This window comes from Hypomesus transpacificus, chromosome 15 (genome assembly GCF_021917145.1).
Source record: "Hypomesus transpacificus isolate Combined female chromosome 15, fHypTra1, whole genome shotgun sequence".
Lineage (NCBI taxonomy): Eukaryota > Metazoa > Chordata > Actinopteri > Osmeriformes > Osmeridae > Hypomesus > Hypomesus transpacificus.
Genome location: NC_061074.1, coordinates 12,910,932 through 12,929,196, shown reverse-complemented (window position 1 = coordinate 12,929,196; position 18,265 = coordinate 12,910,932). Strand labels below are relative to the sequence as shown.

At 42.2% G+C, this 18,265-nt stretch overlaps 2 protein-coding genes across 3 annotated transcripts; one reads left to right on the top strand and one right to left on the bottom strand.

Moving 5' to 3' along the window:
- Nucleotides 1-210: 210 nt before the first annotated feature.
- sytl2b (synaptotagmin-like 2b) lies at nt 211-13,174 on the top strand. Of its 2 annotated transcripts, none has more exons than XM_047036081.1 (19): nt 211-285; nt 1,571-1,749; nt 4,025-4,179; nt 4,338-4,443; nt 5,218-5,284; nt 5,416-5,524; nt 5,745-6,584; nt 6,730-9,441; nt 10,077-10,190; nt 10,310-10,360; nt 10,536-10,630; nt 10,715-10,831; nt 11,052-11,221; nt 11,392-11,494; nt 11,605-11,766; nt 11,972-12,050; nt 12,173-12,278; nt 12,399-12,604; nt 12,781-13,174. In XM_047036081.1, exons 2-19 carry the CDS (start codon nt 1,649-1,651, stop codon nt 12,927-12,929), a joined length of 5,442 nt encoding a protein of 1,813 aa, XP_046892037.1. In that variant the 5' UTR covers nt 211-285; nt 1,571-1,648; the 3' UTR covers nt 12,930-13,174. The 2 variants fall into 2 exon arrangements, with proteins under 2 accessions (XP_046892037.1, XP_046892036.1); XM_047036080.1 differs by having other exon boundaries at nt 4,335-4,443.
- A 311-nt stretch (nt 13,175-13,485) lies between these two features.
- si:dkey-4p15.5 (zona pellucida-like domain-containing protein 1) lies at nt 13,486-16,745 on the bottom strand. The gene is made up of 11 exons (XM_047036119.1): nt 16,713-16,745; nt 16,174-16,277; nt 15,809-16,035; nt 15,525-15,709; nt 15,346-15,418; nt 15,127-15,224; nt 14,906-14,986; nt 14,599-14,770; nt 14,326-14,437; nt 14,184-14,210; nt 13,486-14,012 (listed from the first exon to the last, which is right to left on the bottom strand). The coding sequence occupies exons 1-11, from the start codon at nt 16,724-16,726 to the stop codon at nt 13,879-13,881; spliced, it is 1,227 nt and encodes a 408-aa protein (XP_046892075.1). The 5' UTR covers nt 16,727-16,745; the 3' UTR covers nt 13,486-13,878.
- Nucleotides 16,746-18,265: the final 1,520 nt, after the last annotated feature.

The window sequence follows — 18,265 nt, the reverse complement described above, 5'->3', positions numbered from 1 at the left end:
TGTCAAGTCTTCTGGTCAATTAACACAATTTGCATATTAATTTGCAGCTTAATTGGCAAAAAGGAGTACAAAACATAATGATAGATTTTCGATTACTTTTGAAAGGTTAAATAAAACACTGCATGAAGTTGGCCCCAACATCCTGGTTGATAAACTTAAACTGATTGTAAACAGGCATTAGACGCTGTCTTTATGCTCTGTGGCCGATCTCTCTGACATCGCCTCCTTCGACAAACGTAAGCGGGTGATGTCTAAAGCTCTCTTCAGAGACAGCCTCTGATCAAGGTAAAACGTTTTAATTCTTATTCATATACTACGCTGAACCCGAAATGTACATATTACAATAATACACAAAGAGAAATTGTGTGTTTTTTATAAGGACAGGGATTTTCTGATAGACGTGTCATGTTGGAAACTAGAGAAGAGTTTCATAGGAGACAATGTCCCAAGGCAAGGAAGTGTACTGACAAAGCAGACTATCCATTTTTGGCGCAGATTTGTTTTCAAGTTTATAAAGGTAAATGATCTTAAGTCCGCATTAAGTTTTTAGGTTATTCAACATATCAACTAGCCTATATTACTGTTACTGTACTTTCCTAAATTGAAAGAATTTTGCATCACGCGAAGTGAGGCTACCTGTGGATGTTTCAGCGATTAGATTGAGTGATACAATTCACACTTTTAGTCGTTTCTGTAAGGATAGCTTCACTTTGTTGAAGCTCTGAAACAATATATATATATTTATAATAAATGTACAAAGAAATAAGTGCAATGGTGTGTCAAGCAACGTGAATAGTCAATACAATTATCCAATCACATAAACTTAGTTAACGGCAAAATACTCCGTTGTACAATTTGCCTGTGCCCTTCTATTAAACCAAAACACACATTTTTAGTTAAGAATGAACTATGGCTACATGTATTTGCATGCACAGTAGTTGGTCATAACTTGTGTTTGAATTGACTCAAGGTCAACAGGTGGAGGTATGAATTGTATGAATCAACACAGGCTGTACCACCTGTGGTTGTCAAGGTTTACAGAAGGTGGCACTTCAACAGATACTGGAAGATCATGTGTTTCTTACAAACTACTCAAAGTACATATTTCACTCATGTTACTTGAGTTAAGTCAGTGCACATAAGGATTAGGAATAGTGACTTTGATTATTGTGTATACCAGTCCATGTGACTGCACAGGCAAATCACATTATTTTAAATTAATACTGCTTTTTAAAATCTAAAACAATGCACAATAGGCTATCTGGACAGTTCTATGAATATAGACACTCACAAAATGTAGACTAATTTAACTGGCTTTGGGTCTGTTCCATGCTTCTGAGTTTTCTGAAAGGTCTACACTTGATCCACTCTTATAGCCAATTTGTGCTAGACTAGCGATGGTTGTGAACAAATGATAAGAAGAGGTCATTATGACATGCAGGATCACATCCAAATATGCAAATAGATATGCCCCAGCCATCAGGCTAATGTCTCAGGGTCAGTGAGTGGAAAGGCAGATACAACACAACCCCAACTGACTGACTTATGTATTTTATTTCCATCTCCTTAGCCTCTCAAACACCTGTCCTGAGGAGAGAGAGAGTAGAAGAAGAAGAAGAAGAGAGATACACTAAAGAGAAGAGAGATCATGATAGACCTAAGCCACCTCACAGATGAGGAGCAGGAGGCCATTCTGACGGTGCTGAAGAGGGATGAAGACCTCAAGAAGGCTGAGGAGGACAGAATCAGGTGAGCTCACTGGAGATATGTCGTATGAAAGGAAGCCCTTCTCAATGGAACCTGTGAAAAGTGTGTAAGAACTGCGCCCATCTTGCTGAATGATCACACGATCATTCAAGCACGTTTTTAAGGAAACTATTATGTATTCAATTGTTGTGAATGCGTCTTTCCTCCGGTTCAATGAGCTGAGACCTTTATGGGAGAGTAAACAAGCTGCTGAAGGTGATGCTTGTTTGGCCTTAATAAAATAACAACCTGGCCGGATACTTACAGAGTCTGTGCCACTGAGAGACTTCAGTGTGAGATCACTAATGAGATTATGGCTCCCAGTTCAACTGCACAGAACCACATGATAGAGGAATATGATGTTCTGATGTCCAGGAATAGAAATCGTTAAGAGGTGGAGAAACTAAGAGGAGCCTACGTGCTCAGCTAAGAAAATACTGTCAAGTTAAGTCAAGTTACTTGCGTGTTCATACATTGCAATAGATGTCCATCTTGGTTTTTACAGATACTCTGTCTATATGCGGTATACTGTGGGGTTTTTTTTAACCATGAGGCCCACAGTTGAAAACAAAAGAGGGGAAACAATGGCCCTTTCACAGATATTTTGTAATGTAATTGGCCAGCTATGTCTTTTTACAGGAGTAGTCATTCTGCAGCCTGTCTCTGTATGGTTGACTTGTTTGTGCTCAGGCCTTAGTCGCTCTGGTGTAAAAGGATTAAAGCCAGTTGTGTGTAATAATTTGCTGCCCCTTCTCACATGACCTGTGTAGTTCCCTTTCAGGAAAAAAGATGAGTCGTAAAATTAAACAGAAAAACATATGATTTTCATTGAATTACTCTTTTACCTTTTTGCCCCAAAAGCATTCCCAAGCAATACTATTGCTTTTCCAAGTCTTGTAGCCAGTGTTATTCTCCTCCTGGTAGGATGGTTTGACAATAGGAAAAGTCAACTGTACTCTATGACTTAACAAACTGCTAAAGTAAACACATCTAGTTCATCAGAGCCTAAGAGGTGTTCAGTTTATCATTACTCATCCTATGTGTAACCTTAACCCATTAAATTTATTTACACTCAAGGGGATGATATAGTAGCCTGGCTGCCAGCCCAACTTCTCCCCGCCCCCAAAAAAATTTGGTCGGGAAGTTGGGTCTGGAGGGTCTCATATTGGGGACCAACTACAGAAAACCAGAATCTGGGCGAACCAATTAAATTGCCAGGGCGGGCTTTATACAATGATGGGCAGATGATCAACAGTAACGTAATCACCCACGTCACAAAAGAGCGCTTAAGTTGAATTCGTTTTGAACAAACATGGCTACCGCTGGAGATCTGGGATGTTATGATACTGCCATCGAGTCTGTTTTAGAAGACATCGACAGCGCATTCATTTTGAAAGAGGAACAGAGAGACGCAATAAAGGCATTTGTCGATGGAAAATATGTTTTTGCCGTCCTTCCTACGGGATTCGGTAAAAGTTTAATTTATCAGCTGGCCCCGATGCAGTTGTAATCCTAAACGGAGAACTTCGTATATGCATTGCCCTTTATTGTTTCGCTCAAAAAGGTTGACCGTGTGAACAAGTACTCTCCCTACCCTTAAATTAATTTTACAACCCGGCAAAAATCGTTTGTATTCATTCTTCAAGCATACTTCAAGTCTGCTTGTAGTTTAGTTCTGTTGACAACAACTATGCGGTGCTTAACATACGTCACATACTCTGTTGCTCTGATTGGTTGTAGATCTATCCAATTGAGCGAAGAGGCATTTGTTTTCCAGGCTCGTTTGAAACACGCCCTGTAGTCAAAGCCCAACGGAGAGTTCTCAGACTCATATTCTGACTAGAATTATGAGTATGACAACGTCAGGCTAATGATATAGGGGAATTATGTATTAAACAGTATAGAGTTACAGAGCAAACTATGACTAGAAATTGTGTCATAGTCTTGATTTAACACCCTTTGAATAAAAAAAAAACGTTTATTGTGGGCTTTTGGCACATATTCAGCCACAAAGGAAAGCCCCGTGCTTCCTTTCATTTGATACTATTGAATAACCGTGTTTCGTCCTCTGAGGAATGTACGCTATTTGTTTACAAGCGTTTCATTGTGCTTCCATGTCTATTGCATTTGATTGTTACCGGTAACTTACACGGTGGAAAATTAACATTACTGTGCACACATTCAGCGTGAAAGGGTAGTGTCACACGCTGTCATCAATAAATTGGATTTACCTGCTGTATATTCTGACCTGTGACCACCTGGGGCTTTGTCCAACCAGAACCCTGCAAAAGAAAGTTTCCCCCATGGAGAGCAAGCTGAAGTACCTGACAGGAGAGTGGTTTTATGAGGCTAAGTCTCAACGACACAACGACAAGATCCATGGCTCTGAGATCATTCTGGCTTCCATGAAGCAGAAGAGAGCAGCCACCTTAGGTAGGCTGTCTTGTCTTCTGTCAATAAACAACGTATCACTGTCACATGGGATCCATACTCAAACACTGGCAGGTTTCTGCAGACAGACTGTATGTTAATATCTGAGATGTGTGTTTCTGTTGGATGATAGTATTTATTCCCTGCCTTTGCTTCAGAAGGTTCTCTGTCCCACTCCAGAGCTGTGAGTGGAAGAGGCTCAGACATAGTCGCTCCACCCAAACCTGCCAGACTCCTGGAGACCCCAATACAGCCCCAGCAGACAAGGTGATTTACCCCACTCCTCCTTCACATACCCACACATTTGATTTCTAATTCATACTTCCCTCTTCTCTTCTAGCACTAGTCACTACTCTGTAATCCACTGTTCGTCCTGGGTGAAGAACTTGTGTTTGTGTGTATGTGTGAGTTTTAGGAGTTGGTGTCTCGTTACTCAACTTAAATCAACATAGGCGGTGCTCACATGGAATCCATCTGTTCCGTTCTGTACCTGCTCAAATCCAGGATGTGGCCTCTTGTAGCTTAGGAGTCATTCTATTAGGAAATATTTTTGATGACAGTTTTAAAAAGTCTGACATTCAAATAACAGTGCCAGAAAATTGCACATTTGCATTACATTTACATTCAGCAGACGGTTTCTTCCAAAGAGACAAACAAGTAATCGTCCCTTCTTTTACTTATCATGTCTCAGATCAGGTGGATGGAAGGCAGCAGGAGTCAGGCATGCAGGAATCATGGGGTTTTGTTATAGTTCAGCGCCCAGGCCGGTTAGCTCAGGCACTTACCTGCTTCCCTTGAAACGAACATTAATCTCAATTGAACAGGTCTCAGTTATGCAGAACCAAATGTTGACCAACCATTTACAGGACGTAATCAGGAATTTCAAGTGGACGTGCAAATACACTTTACTCGGGCCTTGCCTTAAATGGAGTCCTTAAAACAAGGGTCAACACAATCTGTTTGCTTTGATCACCTGTTCAGGATCCCATAGTCATATAACCCACATTAATTTGAGTAGTGATGGATTTGTCTGTTTTGCAGGGAGAGTTCCAGTGTTCCTGACACAGACAGAGCAAGAATTGATGTAAACGTACGCTCCCCAGGAATGGTACGAAACAAAAAATTAGAACAGTTATTTTTTTACACTTTAGTTTGTCAATCATATCACAATGTTGTTGAGAGCCTTTTAAAGTGTAGTGAATCGTCAAAACTTAATAACATTTTCTGTTCTTCATTAAGCCAAGGCACAACCCATTCAATCGTGCCTCTATTGTTCTTGAGGTGTCTGAAAAGACAGAAACACAGTTGGCCAATGGAAACCAAGAACCCGTGAAACCATCGGAAGCAGGTCAGATGGGAATCCATTTTAAATGGAAAAGCTTGTGCTGAGAATAGTTTCGCGGATCTTTCCGAATGTGATGTATTACGGTTTCTAATCTACACTACAGCATTGAAACACACCTACGGGAATGTACAATGATAGCCGTGCCTGTGGCATTTATACGGGCTTATCCTGAAAGATAAGCTTCAGCTCAGCTTCTCATGTTGCCTACTTTGTTTCTTCCCAGCACTTGTTTCTCCACCGAAGACGTCCTGCCCGTCCAGCCAGACCTCCACGGGCTCTGTCACCTCAGAGGGCTCCTCTGTGGGCTTCAGGCCTGTCCCCAAGAAGAGAACATTTCTGTCTAGGCGTCCCAGCGCTCTCTCAGACAGCGACATCTCCCTCTCCGGTCCTGCTCCTCACAAAGGGTCAGGGGTCATGACCTCCCAGGGAAGTCTCCAGCATGGCTCCACTTGCAGCTCCAGTCTGGGAGGAGGAACTATACCATCCATCTCAGAGTCACAAAACAATCCCTCCAGCCACGCAGGGAACTCTCTAGTTCTGGTATCCTACAAGCAACTGACAGATGCGGCCGATGTCTCTGTAGAACCCAACCTGGAACGAACAGCAAAGCCTAAGTCAAACACCTATCAGAGGGTGGTGGAGACTCCCCAAGATGACTCCTTCAGAATGTCCCAAAGAAGGTCCCCATCTCCTGCCTCTAGAAGTGAAAATGTGTTACCTTCCCTGGCTGGCCCACAAACCCCCACAAACCTCCAACCAGCCTTGCTTCCTGATAGTGATATAAACACTGAGAGATTCATCTCAAGAGGTCAGACGACTGACAGCAGAGATGGCCTTACCCAGAGAGAGTATGATATCGGCCATCTCAGCGGCATGGAGACATCTGTTTTATCAGAGCACCAATCCTCAATGCTCTCTGACGTCACAAAGCCGGCCCCCATTCCCATTCCTCAGCCGTCTGGCCAGCAGAACCCGACCTATAAACCTGCTGCTGTTCAGGCTGAGAAGACAGTGGTGGAGGTGGAGACCCACACTCGCAATGCAGGAACACACGTGGACCCCAGTAAGTCTAGAGACTATTTCTTACAGAATGTGGTTTCAATGCTTGAAATTCTGGATGTTGTGGTGTTGTGTGAATATATGTGCATGAAGCCTACTACTTACAGTGTGTGTTTCTTTCAAACTCTTAAATTGACTCACTATTTCAGATCAACCATATGATCTCCATGTCTCAGATGATAAACTGAAGAAACAGTCCCCTAAGAAGCCCTGTTGTAAAACTGCCTTCAAGTCGGCTCCACGTAGCCCCAAGACCACCGGGGAAGAAGGCAAAGCCATCGCCAAGGTTTTGGACTGGTTCAGCCGCAGCACGGACAGCAATGATTGGCTAGAGACAGAAAGTGGTCAGCCAGAAGTTTTCAGCACTGACCAGGTGGAAGACATGACTATGGAAGACTTGATAGAGCCGGTCAGAAATGATAGTGAGAACATCAGTGAGACCAAATATCAACTCAGAGAGAAAACATCTCCCAGGATGATGAGAGACCACCAGCAAGAGTACACTGGCATAAACAAACCATTTATGGGTCAAAGTGTGTATTCAAGACCTGATAAGACTTCAGAGGATGGACTGAAGTCTAAATCCACTGAGGTCCACTCTCCTGTCAACATGAACAGAACATACCAGTTCAAGAGGAGAATATCCGAGACTGAGACCGCAGGTAGGAGAGAGAGAAAGGACATGTCAGAAAAAGAAGAAGAAGAATTGAGGAAGGTCACACAACAGGTCAAACCACAGGTAACACAAGTGAAGGAGGAAGTTCAAGATGAGAACCAATCTGCAAACATATCCAACCTCAAGTCCTTCTGGGAGAAGAGCAACGTTGGGCCAAAGATTCTCATCAGTAGATCCAACACAGGAGTTGAAATAAAACCAAGACCTGGGATCCAGGAGACGGAGAAGAAGAATGACAAAGAAGAGAAGGCCGTGTTAGATAAGGTTGTGGTGCCCCCCAAAGAGAATGCCCCACATCTCAGGAGTGGAAAAGAAATCAAAAAGACAACCCAGGACATGAAACACAAAGCCCCCCCTCCTACAGTAGAGATAAACATGTCACCATCTAATAGAGATTACCACCCAAGTGCTGGGGATCAAAACAAAGAGGACCGCCATTTGACATTACCAACAAATCCACTGGTCTGGGACAGAAGAGGCTCTGAAACAGAAATCCTCTCTCTGAATAGACTCAGCTTTCAGGCTGAGCTCCAGACCAGGCATCCACCAGAGCTTCAGGCAGACCCACTCCCGCAGTCCAGAGCCAGCCCTCAGCCTGGGAATCTGTCGCCAGCGGCTCAGGTTCTGTCCAGCTTTCAGCCTGAAACCCTCCAGGTCAGAGACATCCCAGAAGGTGATCAGCCTACACATAGCTCATACATGGAGTATCATGCTGGTGGAATAGGGAGAGAGCAAGTCAGCCCCCAAACTAAAAGAAAGAGCAGTGCTGGTGGAAACTTCAAGGAAAAGGAGAAGGAAGAGAGAGGTGTCCAGTCCCCTAGAAAACAAGATGATCTCACCTTTACTGACCGAGGTAACGTCCTACACACCCCAAAGCAACCTCCTCCTCGAAACGAGAGTACAGCAGAGAAAGTAAGACAACTCAAGTCATTCTGGGAGAAGGAAAAAACGAGGCCTGTGATTGGTAAATCTAAAGAGCTAGGGGATGTCAGGCTATATAGAGCTCCTTCAAAGCTGAATAAAAGATTCACCAAATCTGAATATGATCTGCTGTCAATTGGGAATGAAGCAGAGAGTGACAATGAAGGAGATTCTGTCCACTCGTCTGACAGAATCAATTTTACCGTTCTTACAATGAATCAGAGACTAGACAAATTTTCCCCAAGTCTTGGAGGGAATCGTTCACAGTTTAAGAATCTTCGAGATTTCTGGGGTGAGGCCATCTCGAATCGCAAAGGACCAAGTGCTTTTGATAAGCCCAGAAGTCTGAAAAAGAACGAGACAGCTGATTCTCTGCATCCAATGCTGGAGTTAAAACAATGTGTTGATCCTGAATTCTATAGCACAACCAGCCCTACTCACACAGAGAAGGTCAGTGCCAGACCACCTGTGGATGAAAGCTGGCACTCAAAATCATCTCCACCTCCATCCCTAGCCAGGGGAAATAAAGAGAGAGAGCATCAATTAAGGTCACCCATTGACAGACAGATTGGGTTGGGTACAGAAGCTTTGATTGACAGTCAATCTAACCTGTCGAGTCCCATCACACTATTTTCAGAGCAACAAAAATGCCCTTGGCCACAGCAAGGCAGAAGGGGCTCAGATCAGAAGTCTTCCAGAGAAGAAAAGCCCCATAGACCACAAGGCACCCTGGGAAAAGAGTCTCATTCCCCAAAGCCAAGGAAAGACAGTTTTGGAAACTCAAGTGGACGGTCCACGATGCGGCGTGCGAGGAGTATGTTCTCCCTGGACGTGGATGATCAGCAAGACAAGCTAGACAAACCTTATCCAGGACAGGTTAGAAAGACAAGAGAGGTCAGCCCTGTACAGGGGAAGACAACACAAGCTAGGAGACAGAGTACAGATAAAGAAGCAGGTCCCAGGAGGTCTTCACGTTCCTCTGAGGAGTCTGAATCTTTGGCTCTGCGCGCTAGATCTTTCGTTCCCAGAGACTATCGCCACTACCTGGGCATCTCAGAGAAGAGCAGGGCCGGAGTTGACCTGGACCTGAGTGGGACGGTCCGGTCCAGCACCCCTACTGGCTCAGAGGAGAGCTATGGAAGGAGAGGCAGTAAAACTGCACAGCGCCCCCCGTGGTCAAACCAAGGCAGCACAGACACTGGCCGAGAGTCATCTTTGAGCAGCACATCCGAAACATGGTCCAACTCAAGAAGCAGTTCTAAACGTGAGCAACAACCTTATTTCTATGTCTTTTCTATGTGTTCCCTTTCTTTAAGTCTCCTCTGTTTTTCCGTAGTGTACAGTGCAAGGTTGGTTCCTGTATCTTGGAAACAGTGTACTGGTTATCTCAGTGGGCTGAATAATGTCTCTGTAAACAGTGTGTGTGTGTTAAGAATCAGCTGCCTCTGTTTAAGTTGTGGGTTGGACAGTTTGGCCTTCTGATTCTAACGACATCACATGGTGCTCTGGCTCCAGACTGTGAACTGCATGGCCAGGATGAAAGTGGCCTCAATTCAACTTGCCTTATCACTGTACACTTACCTCATACACAATCCTCTGATACTTCATCTTGAATATAGGATATATTTCACAAGACGTTTTTTTGTGAATATGGAAGGAAGAAAGTCATTATTTACTGAGTGATTATTGTGACCTTTCACTGCACTGTGTCACTATTGGTACCGTTGTGTCTTTCTTGTTTTGTTTTGTCATTGCTGTTACTGTTGTGGTATGTTATTATTATGACTGTAGTGAAGCCCAGGAATGGCACTATTTAGTCGAGATCTACTCATGGTACCATATGTGAAGAGTTCATGGGGTAGTTCTACATATACAGGAGAAACATGTATACATTAACAGGAGAGAATGGTGAGGACGACCAGAACCCAGTGAAGAGGGCGTTGAGGCGAGCAGAGGCACGTCCGAAGAACCTTGCTAAAAGTCTAGAGGACATCACAGCATCCTTGCCACAACGTAAGTATGGATTTGACTTATTTCCTTAATTGCATTTCCCAATGCTGATAGATGTTAAGATCTGTCTAGTTGCTTAATTTAGATGTTAAAATATGCCTTGTTATTTAATAACTCCAAAGGGCAGGAAAGAAGACAAGGCCCTTTTGCTGACCCGAGGCGTGGAAGTGATGGTTGACTTTTGTTTAATTATTTTCTCTATAAATAACATCTCATTTTGGGCCTCAATGAGGCAATGCACATTATGTCATGTAAATACAGACTTTGTAAGTATGGATGAATTGTATGTATTGACAGTCTGACCTATGGGTCAGTCTCTATAAACGTTTCTCTTCTGTCCTTCCTCAGTTTCATCCTTTGCCTCACCCTCCTCTTCCACCTTCTCTGATCCTGAACATCTGAAGAAATTAAGCAAATCTGTTCCCTCATTCCTTCAGAAGGAGGTAAACACCGCTCCAGTTCTGCCCCCTATGAAAACACAATATATTTGCACCGCGGACATTCTACGTCCTCTGTCTGTGTTCTAGAACGATGGGAGGGACACTGACTCCACTTCTGAGAATAGTTACCATGGAAGCAGGCAGATGACGGGCAGATCTATGACTAACCTCAGCACCTCCTCTGGCATGGCATCTGTGTCTTCTGTATGTTCACACAAAACCAGGCATGATGTCACTAACACAGTCACTGCTGACACCTTAAACACTCTAGTCACACTGCAGCACTGAATGGCTTCAGTGCTGCAGCGATTTGTCCACAAGAACTCACTATAATTTAAATGCCCATCCCGATCATATTTTGGTCCTTTCAACCACTAAATGTTAAGATGTGTGTGTGTGTGTGGTGTCTTTGCCGTCATGCTAGATGAGTGGCAGTGTAATGACCATGTACAGTGGGGACTTTGAGAATGTGGAGGTCCAGGGAAGCATCCAGTTTTCCATCAACTATGTGCAGAAGCTCAGGGAGTTCCACATCTTTGTGGCTCAGTGTCAAGATCTGGCCGCTGTGGATCCAAAGAGAGGCCGTTCGGACCCGTGAGTACTGAACCAGGCCTTTAGGGAACTACTGTCTACTTTCCACAAAGAATGCCCAAAGGACATGCTCATCTTGTTTTTAGGTTTTACTGTATGTTTGTGAATTTATAGAAAAGTACACTGAAATATCAAACTGAGCATGTCTGTATCTTGTTTGTGTCTCTTTACAGGTATGTTAAAAGTTACCTTGTGCCTGACAAAGCCAATTTAGGCAAGAGGAAAACCTCTGTGAAAAAGAAGACACAGAATCCGACTTTTAATGAAATTCTGAGAGTAAGACAAGATAATAACATTAGAAAAGTACAACAGATATTTTCTACTGGAACGCTCAATGAATGATGATACATGCTGTTCTGTTCTTTCCGTCTTTTCCTCTTAATCAGTATCGAGTTCGTTTGGAGAATCTGAGAACCCAGACACTCATTCTCTCTGTCTGGCACCATGACACATTTGGGAGGAACAGTTTCCTGGGTGAGGTGGATGTGGACTTGTCCAAATGGGACTTTGACCACACCCAGATGAACTACTTAGCCCTTAAAGCCAGGGTAAGACAAAACAACTACTTTGTTTGTTTCTGAACACAAGGATCGCTAATCCAGTGTCCTTTTGATATCCAGCCACACACTTACATAAGCACAGAAGTCAGAGTTGTGTGAGCTTACACAAGGGATGTCATTTAAGTTGAAACGTGTCTCAGGGAACTCCAGAGCTATATATTTTGGACTGTGATGACTTTGGGTCTCTTTTCAGCCCACAACCTGTCTAAAACAGTCAGATGACAGGGGAGAGATGAGACTGGCCATTCGCTTTTTGCCCCAGATTGCCCACAGTAAGAGTACAGTATAATCAGATAACTCATGGTATATTCCCATTGGGTTGAACGTTTTATAGGAACAAAGGGTAATTGCCCACAGGTGTGTTGAGTTGCTGGTATAATCTTCTTTCCTCTAGGTGTAGCCAAAGAGGGCCCCAAAACAGGTGAAGTTCATATTTGGGTGAAAGACTGCAAGAACCTTCCTCTCATCAGGGGAGCCTCGATTGACCCCTATGTAAAATGGTACGTACTGTATTCGAAATAACCTCAGAATGTCATGTGTAGGTATTTCTGGATGACATTCAGAAGGGGACCAGTGTCCTGTTCAAAGTGTGGTGTAATATAAACGGTCCCCCTTGTTAGTTTCGTGCTGCCAGACACGAGCAGAAAAAGCCGTCAGAAGACCCGCGTCCTGAGGAGGACAGTCGAGCCGGTGTTCAACCACACCATGGTGTACGACGGCTTCAGGCAGGAGGACCTGAAAGAGGCCTGTGTGGAGCTGACTGTCTGGGACAGAGACAGGCTGGCCAGCAACCTCCTTGGAGGCCTGAGGCTAGGGCCCGGCACAGGTACTGGGGATATGGGATTGGGCTTCTGGACTCTGTAATGTAAATATTGGGGTCAGATGGCTGAGCGGGGGGGGGGGGGGGGGGGGGGGTAAGCTCGTCTGCAAAATGATAATGTAAAATATAAACAGCCCGTGCTTTGACAACAGTATCTCTTTTTGGTTTTTCTCCCCCTGTAGGCAGAAGTTATGGGGCTGTGGTAGACTGGATGGACTCTACTCCCAGTGAGGTGGCTTTGTGGGAGAGGATGATGGAGTCTCCTAATGAATGGGTGGAAGACATGCTAGCCCTGAGGGTGCTTACAACAGCAAAAACTGCCCTAAAATGATAAATGTGCAAGATGGTCTAACAGCCACCACAGGTTGTGTGTTTATAACGTTAGCTGATATATTACCTACAGCATGTAATATGCAAACATTTAGATACTAAACACTTATCATCACATTCATTTATTCATTCATTCATTTGTAACATTCCACTTGAATCAAATGTTTTCCTTTAACTGATGCAATACATTAGATTTTCTTTACAGAATTTCGTATAAATTAAATGCACGCCTTAAACTGAATTAACCACAAAATGAATAAAATATTTTTCAATTATAAACAACCAGATGTATGTGTCTCATTTTGTATTACATCCGGTAGGGACCCCACAAGGCTGGACTACTTCAGATGTGATTGAAGAGTTTTGGAATGAAAGCAGTGAATCAACAACACCATCTAGTGGAGAGATACGATATAGCAAAGACCGTGCTCCAATTTTTTGGTTGTTGGTGACAGACCACTTTATATAATATTTAGAAACACCTACAACTACTTCACCACTCTACATTCAAAACCATCTGTAGTATGAAACACAACAAAGGAAAGACAACAAATTAATTCATAAAATACTTTAATATTAATCTGTTACTGCAAATGATCATGTAGAAAAAGCAATGCTAGCATGGAGCTATAATCATATATAATTGGCACACTCCTTATTCTATTATGTTGAACTATATATATGAATATGATGAATATGTGCATGCATTAAGCACTGCTGCCACTTTGGCACATCTCTATAGCGTATACTGCATGTAAAAATGTTGTAAGTGTATAAAGTTTAGCCTATTATCTCTCTTTCCATCCCACCCCACTCCATGTGGTGTTCATATGGTCTTAATAGCCTTTCTCTACTCTGCTTATGAGCTGCCTCTACATGTTCACAACAGACGTCCTAAGCACTCCAGTAATCTCCCACTGGCTGCTGCTGACTGGAGGTCCTGCCCCTGGTCAGTGAATGTTTATCCATTTCCTCCTTTTGGCCAAGCCAATGAACACAGCCATTGCCAGGGAAATGACAACCAGCACTGCTATGATGACCGCCACAGCGACCATGGAGCTGCCTTCAGACTGGGTGGAGGCAGCTGAAAGAGTCAGGTTAAAGAGAACCATACAAATATCAACATACACACTCAGGACAAGCACACAGACCAACAACGCATTTGTTAGATCTGACCCTATTCACGTATTTGAGTAAATGTTTTCTAACAGAAAGATGACAAGTTTATGAATCACATGGGGGAAAAAAATCTTACAGTAAGGAGCCGCGCCCTCCGGACTTCCTGTAGGGAAGGGAAACCAGAAAATGTTTAGTTATTCCTCTGAGACTCAACTCAACTCAAAACTCTCTCTTATAGATACATCATGAAGGTCCCAAAGACCACAGTATCACTATACCATTGTCCACTCTGGTCATGATGGGGCCGGCGGATACGGTGGCAACATTGTCAGCCGACACATCCTGGTTGGCTGTAGCATCCCTCCTTCTCCTGGCTGTGGCGGAGCAGTTCTGATTGGTTGATTGTTAAGAACACTTCAGTTTATTCATATAAATGAAATGTAATATTGTGGCCTCAGAAATAATCTGTTCTGTATGTTTAGTATGGTAAAGTTTGTGTTTATTAGACTTGTTGGCAGTGGATGTGGATGGCATGGTATAACTATACTTACAGGAAGTAAGGCTTGGCAGGTTGACACCTCGCAGAGGCGGGTTACACAGTGGAGGTAGAAGGTGGAGACAGTCATGTTCTTGTGCTGCACAAAACGGAAGGCCTCAAAGGAGAAGTATGCTTTTTGAGACACTCCATTTACATCAACCTTTATCTGTCCATCACGCGTACACCTTAGAAGAAACATAAAGAACATGTCACATACAAATTTAAAGAGGCTAGACACTGAGCCTGAGTAGGAATCATCAGAGTTTAACATTTCCGAAGCTACACAAAAGGTGTATAGTATGACACAATGAATGACTCACCCGACAAAGAGATCATAATAGGTGCTGTTTGTGGGAAAAGGACTTGTTGTGGCATAGCATCGGTCCAGCATTACATTGAACCTATACAATTTGACAAAGGAATACTATATCATGGCAATTAGGCTGTAAATTCATATTTTTCACTCTCAATTACATTTTAAAGTTTAAGTTGTCCAACAGTGGTGTACGTTGTACTGTACATGTAGTGGCATCAACCATACCTTTCAGTTAGATTTGTAGCTTTCACCACCACAAATATCCTGGTCTTCAAATTGATCCCAGTATCAGGGACAATGAGTGACTGAGTGTAGTTTGCATCCTGTTCCACAGAAGAAAGAAACTATTAGCAACCAATGTACATCTCTGAACTCCTATGTGTTTTGTATTCCCTATGTCCACCATACAGTATCCTACATGCAGGAAATGTGATGTATACTTACACTGTATAGCTTCATACTCAGTGTGCTAACAAAGCTGCCATTATTGTCTCTAACTGCAAGACTCACGCCAGATCTGTGATGATATGACGCCAATTAGAGTTCACATCATAGTAGGAATAGTTTGTATAGCTAAAAGTAGTTGAGAGCTAGTCGTAAATGTTTGTGATTAGCCTACTCACACAGCCACTTCAGTATTATTGACCAAGTACTGGAGAGGGTACCGACAGGAGAACAAGTACATGATCTGCTGACGGTAGGTGATGGTACCAGCACTGGGATCTAGGGAGTTGATTATGCCAGATATATTGACATACTGGATATTGGAGAAGTCGGCGAAAACCCCAGTCCCAACTTCACTAGTCAGCTGTTCAAGGATAAAAATTAAAATAAAAGTTCATTTTCATAGGTTTGATGCTACTCAATAATATATCAGTCAGTTTTCCTTTTATCTCAAAATAAATACCCTAAAATTGTTCTTGCAAAGTGTCATGGCATTTGCAGTGATCGAGAGATTAAATTTCAGGATTGGTGGGTCAACTGTCCAGTCTGGAATGCCACGACAGTCCAAAGTGGAGAACTGTGCATTAAGGGCCATCAGAGAGGAATTATATCCACCAAAGTAGACAGGGCAAAGAAAGATGCTCATCTCCATATAATCCGTGCCACAGGTCACTTTTATGTCAGAGTTCACTGTGGATAATGAAAGTACAGAGAAATGAAAGACAAACAACAAATATAGTTACAAACAATAAATATGACAGAACCTAATTCTAATAGTGATTATATATTAAATATGTTTGAAGTAAAATGTATAACGATTTTACTAACATGGTGCTCGGAATGTCGAATGTGTGTTGCATAAGGTCTGGGCCTCACACCACAGAATTAGCCCCAGATAGTACACAAGTACAGGACCCCACATTGTTCTCAATCTGGAAGAAAATAGCACAAACAATTGAGACCAAGGCATTCACCCAAGCCTTTTCTGAAGAGACAATCTAAAATAAAATTACTCTTGGACCGAACCGTGTCCAGCAAAACTCTGTCTCAAGGGTCATAAATGTAACAATATATATATATATATATATATATATATATATATATATATATATATATATATATATATTAACAGATGAACTAGGTTTGACCTATTGCTGGTGAATTGACCTCATGTCAAATAAGTTACTATAAAATGTTCTGTATCGTCAGACTGCTAAAAGAGCCATTAACAAATATATTTTTATGGAAAACTTGAATGTTCTTGCCCCACACAAATATTGATGGTAATTCTGTGGAAAATACATAAAACATACAAACTTTTCACAGGATAGCAATGAACTACAAGTCCACTGGTTGTATAGACTCACCTGTAGGTCTTCATCGTTCTCTGATGCTACGATACCTCTGTTTCTAGCTACCTTTATTTATACAGAGATAACATGAATTGAGGGGCGTGAGAAGGAATATCTCAAACAAAGGGGTAACATGAGATTGTGAAAACAGCTTGATATTGGGCTGGACTGCAAAATGGATCCTTGCTCATATTACATGACCAGAAAAGTCCATATTTAACCTATTTTTCCATTTGTATCAATGTATTCCCTAGCATTGAAAATAATTAATATTTAATCATAATTTTTTTATTTATTAAAGTACTTCAGCGAATGGGCTGTATTAAAATTAACAACATTTAAGAGACGTTGAATGCTTCACTTGAAGATAGACTTGGGATGGTTGAATATTGGCTGACAGAGGTTTTTCACAAATAAATATTTTCTTACGCACTGCAATCACAATTACTTGTTGGTGAATTGCAGTTTTTTTTAAAGTATTTTTAACTTTAATTTCTAAGTCCATATAAAGTTATCTTTGTACAAGAAACAGCAGGGTCAAATGAGGTCAAATGTAAATTCCTAGTATGTTGTGTAAAGGACTGTGTACCTTTGGTTAGCCTTTGTCTATCATTTTTCATTGATTTCCAACAGTATACTTTGTCCTAATAGACAAAAAGCTATGTGCTAGGTAATGCACGCACATATTGTACTGCCCATTTTTAGCGATAAGAAAGTTATTGTTCTTCAACACAGTATACTCATTCTGTAATGGAAACGCTTTGTTGTGGCCTCAGGCTTTAAGTTGTGTGTAGAACCCCGATTCAGTTCTCTCACAGAATAAAAGACACACCTTTCTGGGCTAAGCCCTGGCTCTTTTGTACCCTAACATGAAAGGGACATTTAACTATCCTAGGTCCCTGGGAGGATGCACAATGTGAGTACAACCTAAAAAAGGAGAATGCAATGTTACTGGTAAGGTATCCAGTGACAAATTACTGTTTGGATATGGCTTTGTTTGTCTAAACATCCCTGAGGCAGGTCTGTGTTGTGGTTTAAAATATCCTCTTAAAAAAAAAAAAAATACAATCCACAAACCTTACTATTTATAGTCCTATTGTTAATGTTATTTTTCACATTCTATCACACTTATGATTTGTCTATTACACACACCTAGATTTAGAACATTTCTGTTTGCATTTACTGAATTATACTGTCAGTACAAGTCAGTGTTTGCCTGGCAAGTCTGAACTCCCAACAGTGTGTTCCATAGATACAAAAGCAATCCACAGCTCTTGACCTATGATGAGACACCCTCCTTACCGGATCCTGAACTGTCTTTGTTCAACCACATAATGTACAGCTTATCTCCTCTGAGATGTAGTCCATATGGGCCATAATTGACAGGGGTGTGTTTGTTTTTCTGCTGTGATGGATCTATATGGAAGAATGTATCACTCTTAGTACAGCAATAGCTGCAATTTACACCTCCCAGGACCAATGGTGTCTATGAATATTTGCAATTGTATGAAGAATAATACAGTTGGTGGTTACTCTTTCAAGGCAACTAGAACAATCAAGACTTCCCC

What these genes read in the sequence shown, in the direction of transcription:
- sytl2b (XM_047036080.1), top strand. Translation starts at nt 1,649, where the DNA reads ATGATAGACCTAAGCCACCTCACAGATGAGGAGCAGGAGGCCATTCTG. An exon ending in ATACAGCCCCAGCAGACAAG is followed by an intron (nt 4,444 to 5,217) that starts GTGATTTACCCC and finishes TCTGTTTTGCAG; the next exon opens with GGAGAGTTCCAGTGTTCCTG. An exon ending in CGTGAAACCATCGGAAGCAG is followed by an intron (nt 5,525 to 5,744) that starts GTCAGATGGGAA and finishes GTTTCTTCCCAG; the next exon opens with CACTTGTTTCTCCACCGAAG.
- si:dkey-4p15.5 (XM_047036119.1), bottom strand. An exon ending in TATTATGATCTCTTTGTCGG is followed by an intron (nt 14,771 to 14,905) that starts GTGAGTCATTCA and finishes GTTTCTTCTAAG; the next exon opens with GTGTACGCGTGATGGACAGA. An exon ending in CCTGCCAAGCCTTACTTCCT is followed by an intron (nt 14,438 to 14,598) that starts GTAAGTATAGTT and finishes TCAACCAATCAG; the next exon opens with AACTGCTCCGCCACAGCCAG.